The following is a 21,986-nucleotide window of genomic DNA, read 5'->3' as shown; positions in this document are numbered from 1 at the left end:
CGTTTCTGTTCTTTTTTAATTGTTTGATTTTTGAACAAATATTAAAAATGACTAATTGTCTATTTCTGTGCTTTGCACTTGTGGATGACCTGTACCATTAGCACCCAGAGCAGTCTACAGACTGTGTTTGCATGTTTAAGGATTTATTTTCTTACTTGCAAGATCTGAAAAACACCAACATGGGTTATGAGTTATCATTTTAAATACTGCCTGACACACATTACCCTGAGGGAATCTCATAAGTACACATGGTCTGATGTACTATCTACCCTGTCACCACATCTGAACCCGGTCAAACAGGGGAGAATTTGGATTGATGTGTTACACACTCAACTCCATAACCATCAAATCTTTTGGAAGACTGATACAGATCCATCTTTCCAGAGACTTGGAAAATCAATGCCAGGGTACATTGAAGCAAGTAACCTGTCTGTACATCATGTCGTTATGTTACAGTCTGTGGCTGCATGTAGCTGTTACACATGTGCAAAACAGAAATGGAAAATTAAGAGTAGGCTACTGTATCACTCTTTTTAAATATTTGCTAAAAAATGCAACAACCCAAATGTGATAAACTGAAAGTGTATCATGCTATTATCCCATCAACCAAGATCACGTTAGTAACCTTTGTCTTATGCAATGTTTCCCTGAATTTATACAACAAAATAAGTGAACCTAACAACGCTCAGTGCGAAGGCTACTAAGATGAAAAACCTACCTGAGTTAGCTGGACCTGTCTTGCCAGTAACACCACTGACTTAATGGGCCAATTATTCAATTAGCAAGGATGCAGCCAGTCTGACTTCAACGGAAAACTGCTCCACATTTAGTTCATCTTATCCAGTTGCAGTTGACTAGAAAAGATGAGCTAGTTGACAGCTGAAGAACTCGTTTGGGAAACCAACTAAGGCAGCCACTATAATAGCCTTTCTAAAACCAGAAAGACTGGAAGTGTATTTTTTCTGAACTGAACTTTGGCACTTACACTTCGCAAAGAAATTGTTGCATCGTGGGCTCTCAAACACTCAAAAGTCGGCTCAAACATGTCTGAAAGCCTTTTAGGCATCAACATTTTGATAATGTTTAAAGTCTGTAATCGTCACACATTCACCAGGGCCGGGTGCTCCTGTATTCCTGCTTCTGCTTCACCCACTGGGCAGTGTAGCAGTGCACCCCCACAGCCCATGACCTGTCTTCAACTCTGTCACTCTCCCACAACAGAGGTCTCTGGTTGCCTGCTGGAAGCTGTGAACTGTCCAGAACCTTCATCTCCTCTTCAGAACGACGGGATTCAGGATCTGCGCCCAGGTGTGTTTCTCTCCTGTCTAAAGAGGTAGTGCTGCTTATGCAGTCCTTCTTGGATGTAGAGAGAGGTGGAAGCAAGACAGGCCAGTTCCTGTGTGAACGGGGAGTTGGTAAAAAGGTAAAAGTAAGGGCAGATATGAAACTGAACATTGCTCTTATCCGATTTCTTCATATCTATGGTTGTGTGTGAGGGCTGCTGTCACTCTGCTACCCACATGATGATTATATGTCACACTGTCTCATCAGCTACTCTTGTTATTGTGTTATTTGAGGAAGACAACTTTAACACTGCACCCACAATGTGAAATATCTGTACAACTTTGCTCAAAGCTGCTAAAAGCTCTGGTCGCCTGCGCGTAGATTCTTATAGTCCATTAAGGAATTGAAGAGGCTCAGAAAGTTTTCAGATCTTTTTCCCTCATCATACTGATTATTGTGTTGCCAACAATAATCAGATGTAGCATTTAATCCATGTGTCACCATGAATTTAATATTACATCAATAAGCTAATAGGAAAGTCTGGAGATGTGGTTGCATATCTGGTGCATAAAACATGTTCTGAGCATTTTAGAGAAACGGTCCATCATAGTCATCCGTCTGCTGGGATGTAATTCCAATTGAGGCATTTTTGTAATTGTGACAACATTTTGAGGTGTTTCAACCCCACATCTGCACACTAAACCTCCTCATTTTCTTTTTTAATGCCTGCTAACCTCTAAAACAATTGGTGGATCAATGTGTGAATACCTGTTTTGTTGTGAGTGAATACTGTATCCCAATGTGTATGACTGATCCCCTACTGCTCTCAGACCTGAGGTGGCACATGGTGCTAACATGTGAGGAAAGGGAACAGATGAATAATAAAAAATAAAAATGAGAAATTGATGAAACACAGTTTTCCATAAAAAGAATATTTCTTATAATCTGCATTTTTGCTTTAGCAACAACATGACTGCGCTGACTTAACAACAGTGGCTCAATGCTCAGTGCTCTGAGAGCAAACATTCATAATAATGAAAGAAACATTTTACATGTAGACTGTCTAACACTTCAAAACCCAGTTGTGTGTTATGTCTGACAACCACAACTGGGTCAGTGTTTTAATCAGAGCTTAAGATCAATTTAAACCCAAGTGATATTCATGGACACAGTAACTGTGACGAACATGCTCCTCTGCAGTGTGGGGTGGTTCTCGTAAGAGCCAATTTGCTTTACTTAAAGAACCCAGTAACTTTCTTACAAGGATTACCTCTCAAGTGGATACATTCTAAGTGTTGACTACATGAACATAGTAACAACAGTGTACAAACCTGTGATCAAAGGAAACTGACTTCTCTGATGAATCTACTATATATGAAATACATTTCAGTTTCATTTTGCCCAAACAATAGAAAGGAATAAATAAAAGTCATTTAGTAATCAAGGTGTACGTCCAAACTTTGAAGCAGTCTTTTATCTGCCATAGTCTTCAATCAATATTTTGCAATGCTAAAAAAAAGTTCAGCCCAGCGTATCATACTGGACATCGTGATCAGAGTGCATTGGATTAGAGTTTGTGGCTATCAGTCAGTGGCTGATGAGTTACGATTATCCTGTCACACAACCACATTTCCAGAGAGGTTGGCTAAATAAGAACAGAAACCAGTGATTTGCTAAATATTTACATTTTCTATTTATTGAAATAAAAAAATAAATAAAAAAATAAATAAAATAATAAAAAATTGGATAAAAAAAAATGTTGACAAAATTTTAAATGTAAAATGTAATACCTGCAACAAAAACACTGGGCCAGGTACAGATTTAACACTAAGCTAGATTATGCATTCGTTTAACAACATCAAAACATTTGGGATGCGTGAAAGTGTTATTGTTGTTATTGCGTTTATACTGTTTTCATATAAACATTGTATAGAATGTAGATTAAATTAATGTAATTTACATGAATTTACATCCAAGCATGATGTGGTTTTTAACTGCCATCAACACCTCTACAAAACCTCACCTGGAGAGCATCTGTGCAGCAGTCCAACAGCTCTGGTGTCCATGTGTCGACTGTACAAGTTGCATCTCGCAACTAGACCCTGTTGGCTACTGGAGAAGTAGCAAAAGCCAGCAAGGATGATGAGAAGAAAATCAAATAAGATGGAGAGCAAGGCAGAGAAAGGAGAGAAGACAGGCACATGTTTGGATGGAAGAAAGAAAAAAGAAAAAAGAAATGACATAATTACACAACTCAAAATATAACAAACAGAAAAAATGCATGGTATACTGTTGAAATAAAACACACAAAAAAGAAGAATGGAAATAAGACTCGCAGCCTTAATTTACAATATCCTGTTTAAGTATCATTTCTGTGTGTGACAAAATGCAATTTCACAAGAGCAGTTTTGTGGCAGGTTGTTTAATGAGTTCTAAAAAAGTCAAGCAGATAAGACACGGCCATCAAGTTCCAGTCTGTCGTGCTGATAACAAGAAGGCCAAAAGGAGTTTGTTCTCTCCTCATTTGAGTTGAATAACTATTCTAGCAACAACAGACTCCCCATTCATAAGACAAAAACAGGCTATTTATTGAGCTAAGACACATCAGCCATTCCTTTGAAGGGAAGGAACAGGCTGGTCAATGAAAGCCTAGCTGAGATCTATTAAGGGAACTATTGATGACAGAAAGACGAGCCAGAATCAATCAGAGGGACAAAATAAATGGAGCACAATGGGTGACGAAAAAAGGGGAAAGAGAAGAGAAAGAAGGAGAGAATGAAAGGAGTCGGTCAGCAAAATAATTACAAATTACAGGAAAACTGGAGCCACTAATCACTACAGTGAGAGATCTGGACCTTGTTCTACTCAGAACAACAGTATCTGACTAGTTTTGCTGCTGGTCTTAGTGGCCACTTTAACCATGCATTCAAGAGTACACATACAATTTATATAACTTTACACAACTATTAGTGCTATTAACATACCACTTACACTTATTTATTATATTCATATTATATATATGACCCATTTATGTATAAAGCACCTATAACAGTGTTGTATCTACACAGAACCGACAAAAACAGACAAATGTGAATAAAACAACAGAACAACAGATTCACAGATAAAACAGCATTTATTAGCATTTTTGAGGCCATTTATTAAACTAGCCTAAAAAACTACCTACAGCAGATGAACAGCATCTGAAAGTTGGAACCTGAAAGAGGAATTTGGCCTTTTAATTGCACCATCTATGTAAACCTCATCAGAAATGGTCTCAGCCGCGACTAACCTAAAAACAGCTGGCCAAGCTGGAGGTGGCAGAGGTGAAGATGTTAAGATTTTCATTGGCAGAGACCAGAATGAACAGGATTAAATATTAGTATATCAGAGCGGATTGGAGAAAAGGTTAGAGAGGTTGAGACGATTTGGGCATGTTCAGAGGACGGACAGTGGACATACTGGACAAAGGATGTTGAAAATAGAGCCGCTAGGCAGGAGGAAAATAGGAAGACTTTAGAGGAAGTCTATGAATTTAGTCAAGGATGGCGTGCACAGGGTTCGTGTGACAGAAAAAGATGCTAGTGTTAGGATGACATAAAGGCGGTCCATGTAAACAACTGACTGTGGGAATGACAACGGTGTAATCCTGCTTCGTCTAAACCGGGCACCCTCTACACAGGTGGAACAACATTTGCAGATTGTCTGCTAAGTGTTTCTTCTCACAGATCCAGCTTTTCTTTGTTACTGAGGCTGAAACTGTGGGCAAATTTCATTTGCAGTAACTGACCTTGACATGATGTTAAGATGTGTAAAATATAGATTTCCATAATGCAGTTGCAGGTGAATTTTACAGAAAGAAGTGCGTTACTTCTTACCTGGTGCGTCTTGCTCTGCAGCGGTCGCTGAGAGGTGACTGTGGGCTCTGGTTCCTGTTGCAACCAGGGGAAGAAGTTGGAGTGACTCGAGGGGGTGCCCTGCTGGGGGAGCATCCCACGCTGAGGGATTTGGACCACTGGGAGGCCACCGAGCGCTGGGGGGAGTGGGGAGGAGCAAACGGCCAAGGAAGACTCTTCTGCTCCTGGCGAACAGCTAGACAGAAAAAAATATGTACATACTAATAGCACTAATTGAGAGCATCATATTTTATAGGCTCTGTGCTTGGTAAAAGCTCACCTTTAAACCCCCCCCCCCCAAAAAAACAAAACAAAACAAAAACAACAACAATTTTATAACATTTTTCAAACTTTGGAAAGCCATAAAAGAAGCCTTGCTCCTTGGCTACAAATATCAGCTTACAGAGATTCAAGGTTCTTGAATTTGCACTTTTAGCTGGTTCATCTTCTACCCATAGCCATCATTATGTGTAAGACTGGAGACTAACATTTATATTTTCAACTGATAATCATATCACAATGCAGTTCAAGCCATGGTAAGGAGTAACACAAAGTTACAAGGAAGTTAAGTAACAAAATGCATTACTTTTAGACAAGTAATGTGTAATACATTACTTTTTTGAGTGTCACCGCTAACATGCTATAACCTACAATTTACTCTGCATTTGCTGAGTTAGTGTATAAGATTTTTATTGGTATTACGTGTTCTGGTCTATAGAGGAAGATCAGCTCCAGTCCATTCTTCAATGTTCAGACTTACCATAAAAGGATTTGTGGAAGCTTTTTTCCAGCACATTTTTGTTTATTTCCACAGTTTATATCAGTGTTACCGACAAGGGAAACAAGTGCTTTCTTATGACCGTGTACTTGGAATAGAGTCTTAATGTTTAATGTCAACACTTGGTTATGGCAAAGTGGCACTATGTGACTGTTTACCTTCTCTCTCCATTAAAGAGTAAGGCTTGATCTCTCCGTCTGGCTTTTTTGGGGGAACCTTTCTCAACTGGGCCGCTGCAGAGGAGAACAAACTCAGAGCAGAGGCAGAAGAGGAACACGAGTCGATCACCCCACCCGTCTCCTTACAGCACAGCCCCACATACTGTCCTTCATAAGCTCTGTATGAAAGACCAAAACTGTCTATATTATAAATAACACATTCATTTCATGAGTGCCAAGTTTCACTAGTAGTTAGTCATTATGAGAAGTGAAGACATGCTTCATCAAAAACCTGTCCATTATGTGTCCAACCATTCTTTCTTTATTCATACTGCACCCCCCCTCCAAACAGCTGGGCGCGACCCCCACTTTGGGAACCACAGCCTTACAGGTCCCTCTTCTGTAATATGCTGACATATATTACATGTATCCATGGCATACATAACACTTGTGCCAAGCGGTTTGCAGTTACATTTCTAAACAGGTGAACTTTAGACTGCAGTGCATATGCATGATACATCAGACAAATCTGATGCTGTAAACTAGCTGATTCTTATGACTTATGATTAAAAGGTAGGAAAACTACCTTTTAATTTATGTAACTTTTTTTTAAATTAATATTACATAATAATTTAATGGCATTTTGATTTATTCATTTAGTCAGACAGTTGTGCTCCTCCATACATTTAAACAATGTTTCCTCTGAAAGAACTATTTCTACTTTATCTTACAAGATAGTGTTGTGTCTGTGAAAGGGAGGATCCACTGTCAAACAGAATTCATATATTGATGCTGACAAAACCAGCAGCTCAGACGAGTGAAATATTCTCTCCAAAAATCAATGCAGACTGTTCCTGACATGATTGTTTTGGACGTCAATAAATATATAAAATTTATATACAGTGGAACCCCGACTTACGAAATTAATTCGTTCCAGAGGGTCTTTCGTAAGTCAAAATTTTCGTCGAAGCACCTTTTTCCATCGCCTTTTGAGTGAGGCGATGCTGGCTGAAGACGAAGTTCTAGGTGGAGGCTGAAGAAAGCATACGTAGGCATGCATACATATGTACGTGTACATGTACATAACATTATGGAATTTAATTCTAAACTTTAAAACTAAAACTTACATTTACGTTAATTAATGCATGTACGTACACTGTGCAATGATAATTATTTAACATTTTTTTAAACTCGCTCATATTTATGCCTTATGCCGGCCCCATTATGAATCAACGATAGGCTACTTGCAAAAGAAAAGCACATGAAATAGCGCACTGCAACAACAATACGTCTTTCACGTGGAACAGCGAAACGTATTTTGCAAACGGATTTTGTTACACGGGCATTTTGTCGTACTGCAGGCAAAAATATTGCCGTTAAGTGCCTTCGTAATTTGAATTTTTCGTTAAATGGGGTCTTCGTAAGCCGGGGTTCCACTGTATTTGATTCAGCCAGGCAAAGTCTTGTTTTTGTTCTGTTACCTGAGCAGTCTGAGTTAGCCAGAATCCAATATTTAAATTTTGTTTTTTATTTGCAAGTCTGTTTTTAGCCTACTCATGCTGTTTTAACTATAAAGACAATTCTTTCAGGTACCTTTGGCACAAAAAGAGCACATCTCTGGTTGAAAGGATTGGTAGCCTCTGTATAAGACTCGTCATAATAACAACAAGACATTTTATACATTCACTTCTTTATAATCACTTTGTGCCCAATTTTTATGTAAATCACAACATGTTAGCTTTTGTATAATTTTCCAATGCTCGTCTAAACGGAGCGGCACGCGGTGGAAAAACATGGTTTCCTTGGATTCAGCTAATCCTGAAACCTATATTCACGTTTGTGTCAGTTTATTAATTCCTTTGAGTGTCCTATGCTGGGCATACAAATGCAGCTTAAGGAAGGTAATGTATTAGTGGTTCTGTGCTATCAACTTCTATGTCAAAGACTATTAATTAAATTTGGTAATTTGAGGCAGATGAGCGTCAACTATCAACAGGGGGCACAATACAAAACTATGTTACTACCATGAAGCTCAAAAAGGTCAAAAGTGTTTCTTAAAATGATTTTTGCTTGGCATCTCGTCCTGTTCTACACTATAAAGCCATCCTAATGATGTCAGAGGTAAACAAAATGCAGTATAAAGAGGCTACCAATCTTCCTAACCATGATCTTACTGCTCGCAGTCATTACAATAATGTAGTCATACAACACACTTTAGCTGTTTTTAACAAAGTGACACATTGGAGGTTCAGGAAACAAGCAGGTATCAAGTGGTCTGTGGAGTTTAGGAGTGGTATACAGGGTGTGGATTTCTCTCTGCAGTTCTCTGAAACCCAGGAATGTAGGTTCAATATATGACATGATACATCACACATGCCATATACTGTACCAATGTAGCAAGGAGATAAAGTAGGGGAAATAATGATTTAATCCCCTGTTGAATTTGTAAGTTTGCTCACTTACAAAAAAATGAACAGTCTCTAAATATTATAGAAATTTCACTTTAATGTAGAAAGGAATGATATCAAGCAAAAAAGCACAGCTGCCCACAGAATCAGTTTCTTCCATTCAAACTTCTCCACCACCAGCAACACCAAAGAGCTGTCAAAGGATGTCAGGGACAAGACCGTAGACCTGCACAAGGTTGGAATGGTAGATCATAATCAAGAGGTTTGGTGAGAAGGTGACAGCTGTTGGTATGAGCTCAGTCATACCAACATCAATCTCAGTCTGCTCCCATTTTGGAACTCCATGCAGGATGACTGTAAGCTAATAAAGTCCAAAACTCCACAGCAGGCGCTTGTTAATGATCTGAAAGCAGTTTGGAGCACAGTCACCAAAAACACAATTAGTAAAACACTACGCCCTAATGGACTGAACTCTTGCTGCACCCGCAAGAGCGCCTGCCACAAGAAGGCGCACATACAGGTCTGTCTTAAGTTTGCCAGTGAACATCTAAATGACTCAGAGAAGGCTTGAGATAAAGTACTATCATCAGGAGCCAAAGCTGATTTCTCCGGCATTAACTCGACCCGCCATGCTTGAAGAAAGAGAAATGCTGAATATGACTTAAAGAACACCATCCCCACAGTCAAGCATGGAAGAGAAAATATTATGTTTTTCTGCAATGGAACAATTTTACCACATACTGTAAAATCTAGGACAAAAAGACCTTCTCCCAGACAGAACACTAATTCTGTCATTGTTGCTTCTGTCATTGTCACTGTCAAGTCATTGTCTCAGCATGCTAATGAAACAAAACATAAGTTCCCCTGTTCCAAGAAGAAGTAGAGCACATTCAGATAATGCCTAGACTCCAGACTTCGGTTTTATAGAAAATCTGTGGAAGGAGCTGTCAAGTGGCAGCAAAAAACTTTCTGTAAAGAGGAGTGGGCCAAAATGTGTGCAAACCTGGTGACCAACTACAAGAAATGCCTTACCGCTGTGCTCGCAAACAAGGGATTCTCCACCAAGTAATAAATCAAGTTTAGCTTGGGAATCCAATACTTTTTTCACTCAATGGCCTAAAAATTAATTTTCTCTTGTGTAATTTTTCTGTATTTTTGGTTGATCTTCAGTCTCTCCGTCAAAGTGAATCTACCATTAAGACTGTTCATTTCTTTGTAAATGAGCAAACCTAAAAGTTCATTAGGGGATTAAATGATTATTTTCCTCACTGTATTTACACTGATGGGAAAGCTAACCTGAAACGTAAGCACTGACGTGTGAAGTTATACTAATTATGGGACAGAGGAATGGGACCAAGATGTATGAGGGGGAAAAAAAAGAAAGAACAGTCCTTACAAAAAGCTGTACACCCTCTGATCCCTCAGAGGAGAAGAGGTTGACCCTGGGAGAGTTTGATGAAACAAAATATTTTGGAACTGGAATGAAAGCACTGCAGCACTCTTTTTGGGTTGAGTGCCACGTTTAAACTTGCATATCTAAAGGTTCTTATATACTCATTGTAAAAGGAAAGCTGACAGCCAAGCAATTCTATATCAGTGGAGAACCAATTCCAACAGTCTTAGAGAAGCCCATAAAGAGCCTGGGACGGTGGTATAATGCAGACCTCAATGATACGTGGCAACTAGAACAACTAAGGCAGAACTTGGCTGATGACCTCAAGCGGATTAACAACACTGCACTCCCAGGGAAAATGAAGCTCTGGTGCTTCCAGTTTGGGTTATTACCCAGAATACTGTGGCCGCTGACAATGTACGAGGTCTCACTCAATCATGCCAATCGACTAGAGAGGCTAGTGAGCTCCTACGTTAAGAAGTGGCTTGGACTTCCCAAATGCCTCAGCAGCATTGGACTCTACAGCGACGGGATACTGTCATTGCCTATCCCTAGCCTGGTTGAGGAGGCTTGAGATCTCACTGGGTGAATTGGGAGAGTGTGGAAAAGAGGAAACTCTTATGGAGTGAAATCTGGGGCATGGAGTCTAATAGACTAAGTTTCATCATCCGAGCGACATATGATGTGCTACCTTCCCCAATAAATCTGCAGCTGTGGTTTGGAAAGGACGCATCCTGCCCCCTTTGTACAGTCCCAGCAACACTCAAGCACATCTTGGTTGGTCTAGCCTTAATCAGGGCTGATAAATATGGAGACACAACCAGGTCCTCAGGTGTCTAGCAGAGAAAGTTGTGTGCAAAAGAAAATCCATCAAAGCTCAACCTTTCACGAACCAAGAGGAGCGTCAGTTTTCATCAACATTTGTCCGGGAAGGAGACAAGCTGAGGACAAGCCCCTCAACCCCAGACCTGGGCCCGCTGAAGGTTGCTAGGGATTGGCAGATGCAAGTGGACTTGGATCAGAGGCTAATTTTTCCCACAGAGATCGTAACAACAACTTTGCCACCAGACCTCGTCCTTTAGTCTAACCCCCCAAAACTTGCGTACGTCACTGAGCTGACGGTACCATGGGAGGAAGCAATTGAGGAAGTGTTTGAGCGTAAGAAGCTGCGGTATGCCAACTTGGCAGCTGAGGCAGAGGACAGAGGCTGGAAGATCAAGGTGCGCCCGGTGGAAGTGGGGTGCAGGGTCTTTGTTGCCAGCACAACAGCAAAGCTGCTTAGAGAGATTAGGATCAGAGGACAGGCGCAACGGCAGGCTATAAGAGAACTAGCTAACACTGCTGAGAGGACCAGTCACTGGCTATGGCTAAAAAGGGCTGACATCACTTGGGTCGCTAAGGCAGTCAGCTAACCGCGAGAGAAAAGAAATATTCCGCTCTTCTCCCCTCTACTCTTCTTCCCTTTTCTGGGAGACAGTGGGGAGGTAGAGCGTACAGCCCGATCCGGCGGGGAGGTGTGGGAAGCCAGATCAGGCGCCCCCTTCTGGCTCTCCTCTCTCCTATCTTGTCCCTTTTGTCTCTATCACCTTTTCTATCCCTTTGAAGATGTTAGGCTCCATAAATGCTGAAGAGGTAAGTATTATTTCTCAGTTGCAGTGAATAGATAAAAAATAAACTGTAGGAAACTAAACAGAAGAAAGAAGAAGAGAAATAACAAGTTAACATAAACCAGTGACACACTCCAGAGCCTGATCAACCCTGGCAGGGCCTCCTTGGATGAGGGTGTCTAGTGATAATGGCCGAAACACCCGATGAATCAAAGGTCCACTACTGACGATGTGTACCAAATTTTAAAATGATAAACTAGATCAGATCTCTAATCCCTAAACCTAACCAAGGAAAGAAAATGGCAGATTAGCCTGGGTAAAAGACCGAAAGTTGAGGCACACAACGATGCGTGCTGCTGGCAAAGTTTCTGGGCCGCCTTTCCTCATAACAGCCATCACTCAAGAGTCTCTCCATCTAAAGCAATGCATTATCAGGGACTGTAACATCTAGTCCTTTTTACTGAATCATTGATGCATGCTCAATCATCCAGGTAAGGAAATCCCCAGAAGCTGATTATGTTCATCTGTATGTAGCATTTCCATAGGAGAAATGTTTCATTACTCATCCAAGTGACTTCTTCAACCGCAGCTGATTGGGGAAACCTGCAGTCAGTGGTGCTAGTTTCAGTCATTATGCAAATGCTGTTTAAGGTTGGAGAAACCTGCAGTCAGGTGAGATTGATGAAGACACTTGGATGAGCGACGAAATGATTCCCCCACTGGAAACGCTTATATAGTGCGTTTCTATTCTACCTGAGCACCCAAAGCACTCTATGCAGCTTCTCTTGTTCATCTGGTCACACAAGCACATATTCATACATCAATCGATGAATCACAAAACAAGTTGGGGTTAGTATCTTGTCTAAGAATATTTGGCACACAGAGTGGGGCAGTCAGGGATTGAACCACCAACCTTCCAATTAGTAGATGACCTGCTCTACCCACTGAATCTACTGCAGGTGGCTTTTTTTCTTCCACAAAGACACATGTGACAAAACTTTGTGTGTTTACTTTGTGTCTAAGCACCTGTTTACTTTAAAACTACTAGATGTAGTGTGTTAAGTATTATATAACTGAACTCATACTGTTCTTATACTGAACCACCAGTGTTGATTAACATATCCAGAAATATCAAGAATGCTAAGAAAACACAGGCTTCACCAGTAAGAATTTCATTTTTGGAGCTGCTTGTTGGAAGACACCTTATAACTTATGTTAACACAAAGCAGATATAATTTAATAATCGCTTGCAGAACCACAGCAATGGGATCAAAGTGGCAAAAAAGTTACCTGCTCTGTTGAGGAAGAAGCCTTCAAAAACCACAAAGTTATTGACCTGGACAGAATAATAAGAAAACAGATCACTAAAATTTCTTATGAAGTTAACTAGGTAAGTAGATAACCATCTGTGTCCTGACAGCCCCTGCATTTCCAGTCTTAGTGGTGTGTCCACCAATAACATCCCTACACTGTAACCTATGATGTAACCTGATATGCAACTCCTGAGAAAAGTAATTGCAGGTCAGGTTGACACAATTGGCAACAATTTTGAATGGGTTGGTCAGCACTGTCAATTCCTCCTGTGCATTTCCAGCTACTTTTTCAACGCAGTTTTATAATTTATCAGTAAGAGAATAACAATCACAGTCTCAGTGTAAGGAATAATAATGATAGCATCAATATAAGGACTCACAAATGTCAGAAAATTCCTGGTGAGAGATGAAACTACCTGAATGAGGGAATGCACAAAAAAGTGGAAAAACTAGAGGGACAAATAGGTTTGCCCCCAAAAAACTGATCACATCAACAAGCAAGAAGCTAGGAAGGAATTTCTTTTCTGTCTGTTGGCTGCATATGAAACTTTGGGAGATGACCCAATGATACTATACCAGCAAAAATGCGGGCAGCAATGTCCGCCACTTACAGTTACGTTATAGTCTCTAAAAGGTCTAAATCAGGCCTTTGTAATTTCCTCATTTGAACTTACAACTCATCTCATACGTAGTCTTTTGGGATCCAAGTGTGTAACTAGTGTTGTCTAGCTTATATTCTGTATACATCTTTTAGGTCCATCTCACTGTGTTCCTTCTGATGTCAGTGCATGCACAGGTGTCACCACTTTTCAAATCAGGGATTTCCTGATTTTTTTTTAATGTTTAGGAAGATTGAGAGTAGTAATTAGTTGATAATGTCAATTTCTATGAATGGAATCCAGTATAGAAACTCTTGTTTGATCTTTGGCATGAAACGGCAAAACTAAATTTCATTAAAAACACATGAAAAGCAGGCTGATAACTCCCCCTTTGTCAGATGAGTTACATGTATATTTTTACTGGAACCCTACTGTTTAAATTCAAGTAATGCAAATACTGTAAGGTGATATAATTTTGACTAATTTGAATTGTACATTGGATGTTTTTGTCTTGTGCTGGCACTGTTTTTCTTATTTTGGACCCTTCTCTTCTCAGTCAGTTTCTTATCTAAATTTACCTTGTCCTAAGATGTAAAGCTATTAACTGATTATATTATATAAACAGGGGGTACCCTGTCTTCCCAGAAATTCCACTACAGATAAACTTGTAAACAACCATTTATTTTACAATAGAGAAGTAGCAGTATTAAAAATAGCCAAAATTGAAGAGAAAGAGGAGGGAGCAAGATTAGCCTAATTATAGCCATGATAACAAGCGAAGCCCCACTAAAAGTCAAATGAAAAACTACAGGGTTTTCTTTTGCTCTCCAGAGGTAATAAAGATTTGCTTTAAAAAGTGTAATGACTGTGTGAAGTGCAGCCCGTACCTGAGGAACACTCTGCGTGAGGCAGTAATGCTTTGCCAGGAAAGACAGGAATTTAGGTGAAGGCCTGTCATAAGCCATCAGCACTGGCTCTAAATTCTTGTGCTACAGGTGGGAGATGGAGAAAGACAGAGAAACAAAAACATGCAATTACCAATAAACACACACAGCAATGACCTGCAATACTAATGTCATCATTTTAGGTACCACTATCACATCATTCCAGTTTTTAGCTCTTTTTGTGAAAGGTCTGTTTCAGATGATTTCAGGGATTCCTAAAGTATTCTCTACCTGTAGCATGAAGTTAAATAGCTCAAGCCCATAGCCATTTCGCTGCAGGTTCTCTGCTATGTAAAAATCCAAAACACAGAGTGGTTCTGCCTCTACGTGCACACCCTGCCGGTCCTGTGGAGGAAATATAGCAAGCATACCTGAAAAGCCTTTCAGAAAGTCAAATACAGATCACAGCAAGGCCGAAAGGAAAGAAGTTAAAAGGAAATTAAAAAAAATATAAGTGACTCACCAGCAAAAATAACTTCTTGTAGCCAACCTTCAGAAATCCCACAACCACACCACGTCCCCTGCAGTTAGGAGACAGGAATAGGGGTTAGTTTGACTTGGCAATGAGTAATACAAATATCTACTGAGGTGAGCTCCTGTGATATACATTAAAAACAGTGTCTTTTATGTCTCAATGCTACAGTACATGATTTGTTATTTCAACATGACTCATCTGACCAGGTCCCGCTGGAAAACACCAACTCAGTCAATCCAGAGAGAAACAGAGAAGCTGAATAATAAGTGAAAGCTGAGGAAGGGATATGAGATGTACCCGCTGCTCTCTCCATTCTTAAGAAGATAGAGCTGATGCTTCTGGGTCTGCAGCTTGGAAGCACTTGTTATAGGTGCTGTGAGCTGTTGGGCCTGAGGGAAAAAAGAATGGGAATCTTAAAAATAGAAACAGATGTCGTTGGATTTTGTCAGTTGAGCTGACACCATTCTTTGCAGACATCAATGTCAAAGTTCAAGTTGAAAGCTATACATACACACTACCAGTCAAACATTTTGACACACCTATTCATTTAACCAGGCTCGGAGGGGGGGGGGGGCATCTGCCTTGACCGGTAGGATTCAGGGTCACCTGATCCATCCACCTGAACTTTAGGAAAAAGTTTTAAGCCTAATCTTAAAAGTAGAAATAGTGTCTGTCTCCCAAAACCCAAAGTGAAAGCTGGTTCCACAGAGGAGGGGCCTGAAAACTGAAGGTTCTGCCTAACAGTCTACTTTTAAATACTATTAGAACCACAGGTAATCCTGTAGTCAGACAGCGAAGTGCTCTAATTGGGTTATATGGTACTATAAAGTCATTAAGATAAGATGGGGTCTGATTATCTTGTATGTGAGGAGGAGGAGGAGGATTTTGAATTCAATTAATTTATGTATTTATTGGAACTTTTTCAGCGTCACTCCAAGATAGGACATTTCTGATTTCAGAGATATTGCACAAATCGAAGAAAGCAGTCCTACACATTTGTTTAATATGTGGATTGAAGGACATATCCAGGTCAAAAATGACTCACAGTGTTACTGGAGGCCAAAGTAATGCCATCGAGAATAAGTATCTGGTTAGATACCATATTTCTAGGAATTTTAGGGCCAAATACAATAACTTCAGATTTATCTGAATATAGAAGCAAAAAGTTAGAGGTCATCCAGGTCTTTATGTCTTTAAGACATTCCTGCAGTTTAACTAATTGGTGTGGGTTATCTGGCTTCATGGACAGATAGAGCTGGGTGTCATCTGCATAGCAGTGTAAATGTATGCTATGTCTTCTAATGATGCTGCCTAAGGGAAGCATGTATAATGTAAACAGAATTGGTCCTAGCACTGAACCCTGTGGAACTCCATAATTAACCTCAGTGTGTGAAGAGGACTCTCCATTTACATGCACAAATTGGAGTCTATTAGATAGATATGATACAAACCACTGCAGTGCAGTACCTGTAATACCTACAGCATGTTCTAATCGCTCTAATAGGATATTATGGTCAACAGTATCGAACGCTGCACTGAGGTCTAGCAGGACAAGCACAGAGATGAGTCCACTGTCAGAGGCCATAAGAAGATCATTTGTAACCTTCACTAAAGCTGTTTCTGTGCTGTGGTACATAGCCGATTATTAGAGATAGGTTGATCATATTTAAGATTAAAGCATTAATTAATGGCAGGACTTCTTTGAGCAGTCTTGTAGGAATGGGGTCTAAAAGACACGTTGATGGTTCAGCAGAGGCATTTACTGAAGTTAGCTCATAAAGATCGATTGGAGAAAAAGAGTCTAAATAAATATCAGTGGTACTGAAAGTAGCTGTAGATAATGCTACAGCTGTGAGATGATTATGAGCATTTTTTTCTCTAGTGGTTAAAACTGTATTTGTGAAGAAATTCATCAAGTCATTAATAGTTAACATTAAAGGGATGGTTGGCTCAACGGTGCTCTGACTTTTTGTCAGCCTGGCTACAGTGCAGTAAAGAAACCTGGGGTTGTTCTTATTTTCTTCTATGTGTTTGTCTAGTCTCGTCTAACTCTAACCCTCAAAGAGTTTCCCAGTCTTGTTCTCTAAAACCTAAAGAATTATGGATTTCATCAACTGGTCCTGTAATGGAATTGACACTCTGCTAGGCTTGGGAGAGCCCGATTGTCCTGCGGAGACGTTTGCTGCCGGATACTCGATGGTCAGTTGCGTCGTGTGTCTGGCGACACTCTCGATGGAGGACAATGAACAACATCTACCAATTTGAAACCATGATAACAGAGTTCGGGCTGATTGGAGCTGGCTTGGACCTGGTTTATCGAAGAACAGGAAGCGGCTACAGCTGTTCAAGATCCCATAAGGCTGGCCGACATGATAGCTGATTGGCTGCGAGTACTCAGACTGTGTTTTGAACGCAATATGGATAAGGTCTTGGAGAAGAACAACGGGAATTGAGAGAACTGGTGACCAGTGATGGACATTAGACCAACTGTAAAAATTGGATGCAGTTGTTCGCACTAAACCCAAACATTCACGATCTTCACTCATGCGGCTCCCCTGGCGCCAGCTGAAGGCCTGCCAAGGTTGAAGCTGACTGGAACAACAAATTCTTCCCATGATAACAGGATTGTTGTCAGAACTCTTTGCCCCTCCTTCAAGGCCACCTGGGTCCACTGGAGACTGTTGACTGATGCTTAACCGGGCGTGGTGACACGCACGAAACATGTACACTGATACGCCCTCACTATCACCCTCCCTACCCCGGATCCAACGCATCCTCCCAGCCGATGTGGACACCGGATCAGCTGGAGGCGTAATCGAAGATTGCAGCGGTCCCAGATCAGCTGTACACACTGGAATACTCTCCCATGTTGCTTGTCTGTGTTTTATTGTGCTATGGTGTGTTGATATCTGTGCATTCCTGTATTATCCTTTTGTTTTACACCTAGCCTGACCTGTCTCCCCAATGTGATGTTTGTATTGTATGTACGGTTGGCAAGGTCTGTCATCTCGGTTGTGGGCAACTGCAACTGACAAATAAAGGCTATCTCATCATCATCTCATCTCATCTACAGTGATGAAATTTACTCCCCACTACTGTGTAATCATTATTGTCAATTATTATTATTATTATTATTATTATTATTATCATCATCATCATCATCATCATCATCATCATCAGTAATTGTTATTAGGAAAACATCAGACAAGAGAGGCTTTTTGGGAAACACTGTTAAATGTTCAGTTTCTATGCCATGTGTTAAAACAAGATCTAGAGTGTGATTAAAGTGTTGGGTGGGTTCTTTCACATTTTGAAAGAAGCCAGTTGAGTCCAATAACAGATTAAATGTCAAGGCTTTCCTTTGGATGTTAAAATCACCTGCAATAATCATTTTATCCGAGAGGAGTACTAAATCGGATAAAAAGTCTGCGAAATCAGACAGAAACTCCGTGTAAGGCCCAGGAGGACAATGGTTTATAACAAATAAGACTGTTTTTTGAGTTGTCCAGCTAGGGTGGACAAGGCTAAGCATCCGGCTTTCAAATCAATTAAATCTTGGTCTTTGGTTGATTAATGGTGTGGAAGTTTGCTGTGGCCTCTGCTTCAAGAATGCTGATAGTTAGTATGACTCAGTGTTGATTCATTTAAACTAAATGTCCACAGACAACATCAAAACAAAAAGAAGGAAACAGAAAATTGCGCAAAAACAAAAAAACCCCCAAAAACATAAAATCATCTTTGAAGATCTGTGAAAATCACAAAATCAATTTCAGGAACATACCTATTATGTAATAATACATAAAGTCTTGGAATAACATTCACATTTTTATAACTCCCCAAATTTTGCATTAGAGAACAATTTCAACTAATTTAAAGAGAAAATTTCTGTCATACCATTCCAGTGGTGGATGCTTAGATTTAAATTACATGTCAGCATACCAGCAAGCCAACCCTCTAAGCCAAATACTGAAGCTTCACACTTCTTTGTATGCTTTCCCCCCTATTGTATCATGTCAAAATGAGCAGATCTGCTTCTAAAGATGCTCATATCTGACACAGACACTGCCTCTTACCCCCATTTGCTCTACAAACCTTCTGTTTGGGCAGCCAGTCAGATGGAAGCTGTCCTAAAGGGACTGTTGGCCTTAACAAAAAACAAAGTACAGGAGCTAAACAAAGGATGAACTATGAACTGAGTGGCCATAATGGAGATTATTGTGAAAAGTGAATCAAAGCAGCAAAGCGAAACTACTTTAGTGGGTAAAAGAATGAAACTATCTAGTTAGACATTACCATATTTATTCCCTTTTAAGAGTCACATAAGACAAGAGAGAGTGCATAAAAAAAGACCACTGACAGCAGACACAATGTGAGTTGGGTGTCAACTAAGTATGCAAATGAGGCATTCGGATTCCAATTCCTGCTGCTACTCATCCTTAGTAAACAAAATATGTACAATGGACAATGCACAGCTATAACAGATGGAAGAATGATCAGGCCTTACAGTGTATGCGAATGATGGGTGCTTTCAACAAAATAATACTTTCAGTCATCCAGCAAAATTCATACTGGACTTGCTTTAAAACACTTACCGGTAAGTAAAATGATGATATTGTGACCAAAACTGCATAATTACAATTCCATTAAATATATGAGGGCGTGAACTGGGTTATTGTTCTTGATTGGAAATGGGAGCTTCTCTAATCCATCTGCTTGCACTTACCTGAATCTGATCTGAAATATAGAGTCAATAACACACAGACTGGCTGAAACAAACATTACAGCAGAATGCTTTTTCTGTATTAATACACTCATTATCTGCTATTGAGTGACATAAGTGAATTTAGTGTTTCAGTTAACAGTCACATAAGATTATTTCATGTCCCAACTGAACTGGAAAACACAGCTCAAGAAATACTGAAGGTAACATAAATAGCAATATTTCGATGTCACCAATCAACTATGCATTGTGATTTTGACTGGACATGTCAGGCGATACACTGCGATGTTACTTCAGTAGACAGTGTACACACAAACATAAAAGTTTGACTTGTGGGTTGACTTGTTTAGAAGATGATAGTGTAAAGAAATTCATAAAGAGCTGACATTAGCTTGTTCTAAAAATAAAAAAAGGAAAGCAGCTGTTCAGAGCAGTCTGAATCCTGAGCTTTTGACTAAAAGGAAAATAGTAACATACATATGGCAGATAATAAAAATAGCAGAATATTCCCTTTTGACATGTGTCTTTACACAGAAAAGTAAGCGGACTACACAGACTCACCTTTGCTGAGGCCCTCCCAAGTTCATCAATAACTGTGGCTATGTGAGCTTGAAGATCTGGCCTGCAAAGAAATCGCAGAGCAGAATATTATTAGATAAGAGGCTCATTTTCACTTTTTATATTCCAGACACTCTACCTCTTTCTCACAGTACATCTAAATGCAGGATACCAGATGGCCCACAGGCATGATAAAAGTCTGTTTCCCTGCCTAAACAGGCCACTTCTGTTCATTCATGTTTACTTTTTCTAAAAAAAAGGGGGCAGTGTCCCTGACTCCTTGCTTTTTCACATAGGGCCAGATAGATCAGCCCAAGAGGTCACAGATTTGTCATTTATGTTCTATTTGCATTATACATGGTTCTGCTTACAGTTGAGGTCAGATGTTTACATACATCCATTATAGGCATGTCATGATGTAGAATGTGACTTGTAGTCTGAAGACATCTGACTTGTCAAAAAGAGCAGTCATTAAGACCAGTCACATCCTGGCAAGCTTAAGCCTTAGTGCACCTTGTGTGGGGCACACTGCTGAACAACTAAGCAATTTCCTGTCATCTGACGGTGATAGTTTCCCAAATACTTGTACTTATGTGCAATTGTTTGACTTGGTGATCTCAGAATCTGCAGTTGTTTAGACATGGCTCCAACAGATCTTCCCAACTTGTGTAAATCTACAATTCTTTCTTCTTTACTGAGATCCCTGGGGTCCAATGAGTGCTGTCAATCAAATCTTTCTTATGGAGGAAAAGTGGGACTCAATTATGATCACCAATGAAAAGTCAATAAGCCTTGGCCGTGTAAACTTAAAAAGATATTGTAGCACCACATTAGAATATTTAAGTAAGTTTAAGTACATATTTGAGCCTGTATGTATATTTTTGGTATTGTGCTATGTAAGCCTGAATTGAAAACCTGAACTGAACCGAGTGTCTGACTGTAAAATACTATCAAAAGGATTCGAAAACCTTTGAAACTTGCCTTCCTGCAGATTTGCGGCCTGCAACCAAGGTCTGGTCCAAGACAGAGATCCTCTCGGAGAATAATTGGTTTATGTCAAAAGGAAACTCCATAGTAAAAACTGGCAAGGCAGCTATGATGTTATCAAACTGGCTAAAGCTAGCTAACGGTGCACGGCCACTCTCCTACTGTCTAACGAAGATAGCTTGTTAGTGCAAAGGCATCAGAGCTCACTGATAATAGCCCCAGAACAACGCTTCGAAATTGCACTCACAGAATTTGAGAGATACTACATATTGCTCTAATAGTTTCAAATACAAACACTTGCTATATACATGGTGACTGCAGCTCTATTGTGTCTGTATGACTACGGCTCAGTCACTCCCTGGCAACATGAACCGTAATATCTGTAAAAGACGTTGTTGTCAATCTGATGTACACACACTGAGCTCATTTAAGCCGAAAAAACGTGTTTGAAGATTCCCAAGAAAAGGTGAAAGAAAGGGTGAAGTCAAATTGCGTGATAATCACATTACATGTAAGCTTTTTATCGTTATTAAAATTGTGGGGGAGTAGTTTCTCTCAGGTTTACGGTAAATTGACGAGGCAGAAAGAGGTTAAAGTCATTTGATAGCCTGATTTATTTTACAGATAGTACCTGCAAAAAATCTGTACGACTGATGAAAAATAATATACAGAATCACTTTATAATGAAAAATAATATATTTACAATTCCTATTAATTGGTTTATCAATCTAACTTTTGCGTTTGCAGCATATTATCAGTCTCAAATATGTAATGGCAACTGATTCTACAGAGGGAGACAAAACTGTAATATAACAACATATTGTAATGTAATATTTTAATGACTTTAAAAAACCCCACATATGTATTTA

At 39.8% G+C, this 21,986-nt stretch overlaps 1 protein-coding gene across 9 annotated transcripts; it reads right to left on the bottom strand.

Annotated features, from left to right (window-relative positions):
- Nucleotides 1–122: 122 nt before the first annotated feature.
- Nucleotides 123–21,478, bottom strand: atat1 (alpha tubulin acetyltransferase 1). 9 transcript variants are annotated; one of them, XM_026155725.1, is made up of 13 exons: nucleotides 21,112–21,478; nucleotides 20,134–20,194; nucleotides 15,150–15,241; nucleotides 14,841–14,898; nucleotides 14,609–14,722; nucleotides 14,321–14,422; nucleotides 12,812–12,857; nucleotides 9,918–9,963; nucleotides 6,114–6,188; nucleotides 5,160–5,373; nucleotides 3,308–3,393; nucleotides 2,053–2,134; nucleotides 1,227–1,396 (listed from the first exon to the last, which is right to left on the bottom strand). In XM_026155725.1, the coding sequence occupies exons 1-13, from the start codon at nucleotides 21,201–21,203 to the stop codon at nucleotides 1,292–1,294; spliced, it is 1,173 nt and encodes a 390-aa protein (XP_026011510.1). In that variant the 5' UTR covers nucleotides 21,204–21,478; the 3' UTR covers nucleotides 1,227–1,291. The 9 variants fall into 9 exon arrangements, with proteins under 9 accessions (XP_026011508.1, XP_026011505.1, XP_026011506.1 ...); XM_026155723.1 differs by lacking the exon at nucleotides 2,053–2,134 and having other exon boundaries at nucleotides 123–1,396; XM_026155720.1 differs by lacking the exon at nucleotides 9,918–9,963 and having other exon boundaries at nucleotides 123–1,396; nucleotides 3,308–3,396.
- Nucleotides 21,479–21,986: the final 508 nt, after the last annotated feature.

Source organism: Astatotilapia calliptera, chromosome 22, assembly GCF_900246225.1.
Source record: "Astatotilapia calliptera chromosome 22, fAstCal1.2, whole genome shotgun sequence".
In the NCBI taxonomy this organism is placed as follows: Eukaryota; Metazoa; Chordata; class Actinopteri; order Cichliformes; family Cichlidae; genus Astatotilapia; species Astatotilapia calliptera.
The sequence above is the reverse complement of the archived record's forward strand: the minus strand, read 5'-3'. Positions and strand labels throughout refer to the sequence as shown.